General features: G+C 48.0%; 2 protein-coding genes across 11 annotated transcripts in view; one reads left to right on the top strand and one right to left on the bottom strand.

Annotated features, from left to right (window-relative positions):
• The window catches only part of GAK (cyclin G associated kinase), a 364,833-nt gene that overhangs the window by 33,569 nt on the left and 321,831 nt on the right, over positions 1-9,433 (bottom strand). The window lies entirely within an intron of this gene.
• PIGG (phosphatidylinositol glycan anchor biosynthesis class G) overlaps positions 5,121-9,433 on the top strand; it is a 57,550-nt gene continuing 53,237 nt past the window's right edge. For all 5 annotated transcript variants that reach the window (XM_021677743.2, XM_044913064.1, XM_044913062.1 and 2 more), the window contains exons 1-2: positions 5,121-5,381; positions 6,244-6,449. In XM_021677743.2, the coding sequence (XP_021533418.2) occupies positions 5,228-5,381; positions 6,244-6,449 (360 nt within the window). In that variant the 5' untranslated portion in view covers positions 5,121-5,227. The remainder of the gene's footprint in view (positions 5,382-6,243; positions 6,450-9,433) is intronic.

The raw sequence follows: 9,433 nt of genomic DNA, 5'->3' as shown, positions 1-9,433 counted from the left end.
ACCCTCCTCTGTCCCCCTGGAAGCAGGAAATCTATCTCCCATGTGAACATGTCCCTGTACCAGGAGGTAAAGAGATTTCCACATCACCAGAGATGGGAGATTTGGAGCCCATAAGGCTGTATAAACAACCCTTGTTACTTTTTACTAATTTATGACCCCAGCCAAAATTCTGTTTAGAATTCCTTACTAATTGAAGCTCCCAAGGTTAAGTTTTCTATGTCCTGTGATTTCATCACAGGTTATTTTTTCTTTGTCCAAAACGTATAAAACTTGGCTTCCTTGGTCATTTCTTTAGACCTCAGTTTCATTAATGGGTCTCCACGTGCACATCATTACGCTTTGGGTTTCTTTCTCCTATTAATCTGTCTCATGTCAATTTCATTCTTTGTCCCGTGGTAAGAACCTTGGACAAAGGAAAATTTCTTCCTCCCCTTCAATGGAATACAGAACATGACACATAATCTAACTGTATTAGAAACATATGGGGGGAAAAAACCCTCACTGTAGGTTGTAGGACAAAAGGTGCTGACCTAAGTAAACTTGGAAATGAATGGAATCCGTAGATTAAAGAAAAACTGTACTGTACGTACACAGTGGACTCTCTTTGATAAAGTTCTTTCCCATCAGAGTGGTCGCTAACAGTTCTAAAAACACCACGTCTGTAATCTGGAATGGAGCAATGAATTAAATAAAGGGCCGGTGGTGACAGCGAGGTTTGTCACTGTTAGGGTAGGAACTTACAGATCAGCAAAGGGAGAAGATCACAATCTCCCTGTGGTGACGGATCAGGTTTGGAGACATCAGTATAAACTCATCTTTAGCTTAATATGGACACAGACGGTTCCACATAGAAATCTTTATCATTAGGTGTGTCGACATAGGTGGGAATACAGGCATATATTGCCTTGCATTGTCCGCTGAGCACATTAGCTCCCATGTGTAAGACTTTAATACCATTCTCTACTAACCAGGGCTCCTTGAAGAACTTGCTGACACTAGAACTGAGACAGTAAGTATAGGAGCCAGGATAACCTTGATGTATCAGAAAGTAAGGAAGTACCAAGAAAAGAACCACAGAGATGGAATGATGTCAACGGAAAACAGGAGCCAATGGAAAGCGCTCTCCATCACCAAAGCAGGAATGAGCCAGTGACCAAACACTGTAGTACTGGAGCATAACCTACTCTGGTGTCCACACTGGTAAAAATAAATAATTTTTTAAAAAGAACCCACAGGCCCAAAATGGAGTCACTTATGTCAAGAGACCCAAGCCAGTAAACCAAGACTTACTACCTGACCTAACTACAGTTCCACACACCCTTGCCTCCACGTAAACTTTAACTGTCAACCTGGAAAATGAACTGAATGGCCCCTTCCGTTCCCCTTAGGAGGGGGACATTGCCTAAAATAGTGCATCCTTTTCTAGTAATTTCTTTTTTTCAATCCCCTCTCTGCCTTTAAAATCCTTCCCCTCCCTGCAGCTCAAAGGAGCCCCTTTCTTTTTGCTAAATGAGACGCTGCCTGTTTCATGAATTGTTCAATGAAGCCAATGGGATTGGGTTCTTTTAAGTTACTTGGTTGCATCTTTATTAACAAATTACATAGTTTTTTATAAGTGGGATTGAATAGACCTCTCCTATAAGAATTCCAAATAATAGGTGTAGATACTCAACCATTCATCAAGGAAATGGAGCTAACTCTCCTCTCCTAAAGTGGGGGCTCAGAGCAGTGTCTTCCTGCACATGGGAAAGAGTAACTTCCTGGTGGGGAAGCCTGACCAATGCTGCCTCAGCCAGGTGACCAACGTTAACACGGACAGTGACAAGTGTTCCCTTGTTATAAAGTAATGACAAAGCACTTTACCTCCCTGATCTGCTTCCTCAAAACCCATAATCCCAGTCTAATCAAGAGGAAAACAAGTAAATCTCAATGCAAGACTTTCTACAAAATGCCTGACCAGTCCTCCTCAACACTGCCAAGGTCACTGACACAAAGCTGTCTGAGAAACTGTTACAGCCAAGTAGAGCCTAGAGAGACATGAGCAGGAAAAGGGACACTGGAGCAGGAGAAGAGAGAACAGAGGGAACCTGAATAAAATATGGACTTTAGTTTAAAATAACACATCAATATTTGTTCATGAATTGTGACAATTCTGTAGAAGACTAGAAAGAAATTAAAGGTCAAATAAAAGAAACTTATTGTACTAGACAGGAAACCCAGAGGAAATGGGTGATTCCTAGTAAAAATACACATTAACAAAAGGACCCTAAAATAAGGAAAAAACAAGCAGACCAATTATCCATCCAGGGTACTGCTTCCTCCTGCTGGTTCTCCGTTCACTCTTCAAGGGTTTTCCTCTCCCAGGACAGAGAAGGAACAGGGACAGAGCCGTTCTGGAGCTCTCCTGAGACCTGACCCGACTCAGTCTTCCTCTCCCCAGCCATGCCATGCCCAGTGAAGACACCGTGCACAGGGAGTCTCAGGGATTGTTGATTCTGATATGTCACCTGGGACTTTTTGGCTTGAAAGGAACTGGACACACTGACTGAAGTAAAATAAATTAATATTTTTAAATGGTTGGAAAAAAATTAATACTTGGAAGAGGCAAGTTAAGAGTGTGTTTGGACTTTGTAGGCCCAGGGGCTCACAATTTCAGAGTGTGACCTGGACCATCTCCAACCCTCCATCCTGCTAAGTGCTTCAGAGTGGGCCCATTCACAGGCACAGTCTCTCTCACTGCACCTGGGACCTCTAGCAACTCTAGGCTGACACCCACTCACTGTCCATTCTGCTGGGAAGGGTTTCTCTTTCCCTTGGGTTCCATGAAAAGTCATGGCTTTAAGTGTCTTTGGCACGGCTTGGGTCACACTCTCATCCTGGAAGCCATCAGAGTATCCAGAGGACAGAGCATGGGGTTGGGTAGACCTGGATCATATGCCCGTCTCTGAGGTGGGTGGAAAGTGGGGTCTGCCCTCTGGAACTGTTTGGATGGGAGGCAGGTGAGATGGGGCTCCCAAAAGCAAGCTGAGGTGCTGGGCTCAGACGTGAGAAGAGATGCCGGGCTGGGAAAGCAGCAGATTCCGCATCACTGGTGACTGACTGCAGGGCTGTGGAATCTGAAGCCCAAGGAAGGAAGAGGTTGCAGCCGCCCATCCAGTGCTCTTGTTGTTCTCCCCCGATGGCAAGACACTCTTCCGATTGCTGAAAAAGCAACTTTGCTGTTGGTGGGAAATGCAAGGCTCCTGCCTTGGACATTGGGTCCTCGCATCTCAGAGACCGGAAGGCACACAGACCTCACTCGTGTCCCTGGGAGGAGAGAGGCCAGGAGTCACACCTGCCCTCCCCCCCCCATTAATCACCCATCCCCAAAGAACAAACAGGCTCATTCTACAGTCTCTTCTCTCCTTTACAAAGAGCAGAGACCAAATACAATGATGGTTAGGAAATTATTGCTCAGTGAAGCAGTGGGAGACTCAAGATTATTCCACAGCACGGAATCCACACTTGGCAGGCTGTTCAAAGGCCACAGACCCTGGGTCATGCACGTGGCTCTCTGAGACCATGCAGCCTCAGTGAGAAACTGCCTGCTGGGAGACACAGGTTCTCCTATATCCTTGATTCTTAACAAGTATGTATATCGAAGGTTTACATTACGACCAGGAGGCCAAAGGACTGCAGGGCCAGTTTGACGTATGGCTGCTGTAGCCAGGGATACATTCTATGTTTGGAGGGTTATGACCTCTTTTGGCAGGCGGGCAGGCTGTGAGGGAGAAGGTGCTTGTCTCAACCACACAGATGTTGGCAATGGAAACAACCCAAGGGGCTGTCTACACTGTCCATGGACCTGTTAAATTGCCAGGAGCACAGTCAGCTTAATAATCGGCCATGGGGGTTGTCAAGACCCAGGCTGGCCTGAGGCTGGAGGACCACAGATGCCTGTCTGGATGGTCGGAGGCCAAGGACTGTCCTGTCTGAGACCTGACTGTCTACTGCTGATCATTCGGAGGGGATGAAGGATCCAGCCAGTGCCAGGAGAGCCCCACCAGCCCCCAAAAGGCTGCGCACGGGGGAGGGGAGGCCACTGAAACCAGACCTGTATAAACCCACGTGTCTACCAAGTGCCCTTGTGGGTCAGGGCTGTACTAAAACCTGGGGCTTCCCAGGCAGTGGGGGACAGCAGGACCCTTCCCAGATAGGAGAGCGGAAGAACTCTGCATGATCTCCGAGAACTTCCAAAATCCTTGACTGGGGTTGAGTTGGAATTGAAATAGTCAGTTGCTGGGTAGATACTTCACTCTTCTTTTAGAGCCCAACACCGGGGGGCAAAAAAGCAATGCTCTAGCTCGACCTCTAAAGCAAGTATGACCACAGGTGAATCCTGTCCATCCTAGAGTGCAAGCCCTGTTGGGCTCCACACTGGTGGAGCCTACTTTTAAAAATCATTAAATAAAAATAAAAGAGCCTCTCTGTAGTTTTGCTGCACCTTGCTGGTCTTGCGTTACAATTCTCTGCTATTTCCGAATAAACCTACTTGGCTGGTAAGATGACTGGCAGTTTTATTTTTAAAGTTAACACCTTCTTTGGACTTATGTCTTTAAAAGCCCTATCTTCAAACACAATCCCATTCTGAAGTACTGAGGGTTAGGATGTCAACATCTCAATTTTGGGAAGGACAAAATTCAGCCCATAACAAGGGCCCTCGTAAGGGAGGACGTGTTCCTGGTTTTTAAAAGTCAACAAAGTGTGGAGATTCAAAGCACAGGCGTCACTCAGCGATGGAATGGCGGCGCCGTTTGAAGGCGCCCTCGGCACACACGGGCCCATGAAAGGTGAGGACTCTGAGGGCGACGGCACCTGACTCAGCAGGCTGCTGTGACACAGGAGAAAGCTTCTAGCAGGAGGCATGGCACACAGCAGGTTTACCCACCGCAACAGACCCAACAGGCCCGACTGGAACGCGGGGGCGGGGCCTCGCGGGCCGGAGGGAATTCGCCACGGCACGCGCCGGAAGTACTCCCCAGGGGTTCGGGGACTGTGGGGACTCCCAGCCCCCGCAAGCGCCCCCCCTTTTGCGTGTTTCCGGCGCGACGGCGGACGTGATGACACCCTGAGCCGGCGCCTCTTGCGCGGGCCCGTTCACGCTTGTTCCGGAGCGGCTCCCGAGAGCAGCCCGTGCCGGGAGAGGCGGGGTCGGGGAATCCGGATCCTGGCCCAGCGGGTGGGCACGATGCGGCTGCGTTCCGGGACCTTTGCCGCCTGCTGTGTGGTGATCGAGGTGCTCGGGGTCGCGCTCTTCCTTCGGGGATTCTTCCCGACTCCGGTTCGTTCTTCTTCCAGGACGGAGCACCAAGCAGAGCCCCCAGCGCCCGAACCCTCGGCTGGTACGGACCCCTCCCCGGCCGTGTCCGCTCCCTGGGCCCCACTTTCGCCAAAGGACCCTCCTTAGGAGCCTCGCCTCTCGGGCTTCTCGAGGCCCTCGAGTGCTCTCCTCTTCTCTTCTGGTCCCCACTCCCAGGAGTCCTCTCTTTACCGCCCCAGCCTCTTCCGGTGTCCCACAACTTTGTGGCAACCACCACGACCAGCCACACTTCGATCTCTTCCTGGTCGCGGCAAAGAGCGCTCTCCACGCCCAGGCTCCCGCCTCTCCCGGCGTCTGCTCGTCCGGTCACACCCCCTCCCCCTTCCCCGGACAAGCCGTTGCGTCACTCCCTTTTCCAGGCACCCTTTTTGCTCAGTAAGACACAACAGATAAGATTCCTGCTGACCCCCTCCACCGCGTTTTCTTCTGTGACATTCTTCCAAGACCCGCTTTCCCCCCCGCGGTAACCCTCACCTGCCCAGCAGTACACACTAGGTAAAGGCTCTCCCGTTTTTGACCAGGTCCACACAATACCAGCCACCGACCTTGTAGACACAGTTTATAGACGCTTGCCCATCCCCTACCTGCTGCACTGTGTTTGGAATCAAGCTCCCTAAATGTCAGATACCCGGGAATCTCACGAAAGGATTCCCCTTTCCCAGTACTCACCATGCAAAGGGCAATTCATGCTTAATACTGGGGCGCCTTCAGCTTCCTTGTCATCCCCGCACTGTCTACCAACAACAGGTCCTTTTCTTTGGGTTGGGATAGGTAGATATGACAGCATACGTGCTGGAGAAGTAGGCCAGAAGTAGTTTATAAGGTGCTTGGGTGCTAAATACAGTTTAAAATTCAATTTCCTTTTTCCTTTCAAACATTTTTAGGAGCCAGTTCCAACTGGACCAAGCTCCCACCACCTCTATTCAGAAAAGTTGTTATTATGCTGATAGATGGCTTGAGAGATGATTTTGTGTTTGGGTCAAAGGGTGTGAAATTTATGCCCTACACAACTTATCTTGTGGAGAAAGGAGCGTCTCACAGTTTTGTGGCTGAAGCAAAGCTGCCTACAGTTACTATGCCTCGAATCAAGGTAAACATTTTGACTGAATGTGTTGTAAGTCGTGGTTTGGCTTTTTGGGAGGTTTGAAGGGGCTCTCTGTACTCTTACTTGGAGTCCCAATTTTGACTTGGTGGAAATTAGTTTAGTGCTGTCCATCTGGCTAGGGCAATAAAATGCTGATGAAGCCTCACAAGATAGGATAGAACTGAGACCCATGATTTGTGTCTCTGGTCAAGTAGCCCAAAGTTCACACTTGATGGAAAGCATAAAGTATTTAGAGCCCAGATCATTCCGGTCGGCCTAATCCAAAAGATAGTGTCCTCCTTGCTAACCTGGTCTCTTCTTTAATCATCAGCGGGTCGCTTACCTTCCAGAAAGGAGCCTTTAGGGTTAATCTAGTTCAGTCTCTTGACTTTATAGACAAGAAACAAATTCAGGTAAGTTAGATGACTTGTCCCCAACTGTGTGGTGTAAATAATAACCAAACCTGCATGATCCGGCCTCAGTAGTTATCACTGTTTCTACTGTATAACTCACTTTGAGGTGTTCAGCCTAGTGAGTGTGGCTTTGAAGTGCATAGTGCTTTACTCATGAACTATGAGTGGGGGAAAAAAAAAAAAGAGTAAGGCTGTATTGATTGGCTCAAGAACTATTTATTAAGCAACTACTATGTGTCAGTACTGTAATGGGTATGCAGTTGGAGCAAAATAGTATCTGCCTTCATGGAGCTTTTAGTCACTTATGAGATACATAGTCATTAAGCAAATGAGCAGACAAATTAATTTGTAGTTTTAAAGTGTGATTAATGCATGATGATGGGGAAGAGCAGGATGTGATGCTCATTACTGGGTGGGATGGGAGGGGGCTCAGTTTAGCTTGAGAGTCAGAAAAGCCTGCCTGAGGAAATTATACTAGAGTTTAAACTGGAAGGATGAGTAAAAGGGAAGAGGCAGAAAGGGACAGAGGAGCTTCAAAGTTTGTGAATATGTTGCTGGCATGGTAAAATCGTCTCTGGTTGAGCCTTACATCTATGGCTGATTGTGTGACACCTTATTATTTGGTGAGAAGGAGCCACGTCTTGATTCAGTATTTAGTAGGTACTCAGTAATTGTTTACTGGATGAATAAAACAGTCTGGGATTCAGAGGATTAATACTGCATCTTTCATTGACTTATTTCCTTGAGTTTCCCACTCTCTGCAACTTTTGGATGTAGTGTGTCCTTCATTCACCAGTATTTTTTTTTTTTTTTAAGATTTTATTTATTTATTTGACAGAGAAAGACACAGCGAGAGAGGGAACACAAGCAGGGGGGAGTGGGAGAGGGAGAAGCAGGCTCCCCGCCGAGCAGGGAGCCCGATGCGGGACTCGATCCTGGGACTCCAGGATCATGACCTGAGCCGAAGGCAGTTGCTTAACCAACTGAGCCACCCAGTCGCCCCATTCAGCAGTATTTATTGAGCATCTTCTACGTATCACACACTGTTTTCAAGAAGAGGGATTCAGTGAAGAACTAGACAGCAAGTGTCCTATCCTCATGGAGCTTAATTTCTAATTGAGGGGACAGAAAATATGTAAGTATACAAATAATCAAGGTCGTTTCAGAAGGTGGTAAGTGCTGTGGAAGGAGTCAGGGAGGAGACCATGACAGTAATGAGGAACAGGGAGGAGTGGGGCACCTTTAGTCAAGAAGCTCAGGGATGGCCTCTCAAGAGTGCTCATTCTGCTGAGACCAGTCTTGTGAAAGCTAGGAGAAAGGCATCCAGGCTCCTCGCCGTCAGGAGCACTGACTGATCTGTTCTAGCAGAGGTGTGGAAGGAACCCATTCCTCCTTCATTCTGGTACGGAATCTGAGTAGGTTTATAAGAAAGCATGTAAATGGGTGTGCGGGCTCCAGGCTGTGTCCAGACCTGCATGTCGGCTGCTGTGTTCTGTTTCCAGCTTGTTTGTGTCCTTTCATGAAACCAATATTGTGCTTTATTTTGTTTATTTTGTTTTCAGGCCTTTGCAAGTTCTTGCTTCTCATTCCGCAGCAAGAGGGGAGCTAGAACAGGAAGTACATACTGGAGTTAGGGTTACGCAGCTCTAGAACTTGGCAGGATTGGGTAGTATTGGCTAAGATGTGTGTCCCCTGCCTTGCCTCCGGTTAGGGAAGGGATATATTAATCTTGAGGTATTGATGCAGTTGTCACAAAACGCTGATCTTAACGACTCAAGACTAATAGCACTTTCATAGCACTTTCTTGTGTTAACTAATTTGTGAGTGCTTTTCCTTTCTTCAGGGAATGTATAGTAACAGTAAGGAGCAGGTACTGACCAACTGACTGCAGTGAGCGCAGAACACAGGCATTCTGTCATGTGCTGTCACAACAGCCCCATGACCTAGGCTCCATGAGGCAGGCACTGCCGCCTTCTCCATTTTCCAGATGAGGAAACAGGCTTGAAATGGTAAAACCACACAGCTGGCATCAGAAATGGAACCTAGCCTATGTGTGTCCGGTTCTAGAGCCTCTGTTGCTCACTGCTGAACAGGGTGACCAGGCCACATCCTCTTCCAGTAGTCTCTGCAGAGCCCTCCTTCAATCTCAGAAGGCAAGAAACCACTGTTCCCAAGGCCACGACAACCGCAGGACGACCTCCAAGGTGATGGCAGACTTGGGCTCTCACTTAGACTTCCTAGGGCTCCCAGCTGCCTGCATGCTTCCTGGGCTGAAGGGTACCAGGTAGTCCCCGCCCTCCTCGAAAATGTCAGTGGGAACACAGCCTAGTGTGGGAAGGAGGCAGGTACCTTATAAAAGCCCCTGGGAAAAGGATGGACAGATTAGACCACATGGAAACCAAAACCCTTCATATGGTAGAAGACACCATAAACCAAGTCAACTGACAAATGAAAACTGGAAAAATTATTTACAGTTGACATCACAAACAAGATGGTAAGCTCATGATGTGTAAAGAGAATCTGACCAAGGACAACAATCCAATGGCAAAGGATATAAAGAAATCCACAAAGGAAGAC

This window comes from Neomonachus schauinslandi, chromosome 2, assembly GCF_002201575.2.
Source record: "Neomonachus schauinslandi chromosome 2, ASM220157v2, whole genome shotgun sequence".
Lineage (NCBI taxonomy): Eukaryota > Metazoa > Chordata > Mammalia > Carnivora > Phocidae > Neomonachus > Neomonachus schauinslandi.
Note: the sequence above shows the minus strand (reverse complement) of the source record. Positions and strands in the feature narration are given on the sequence as shown.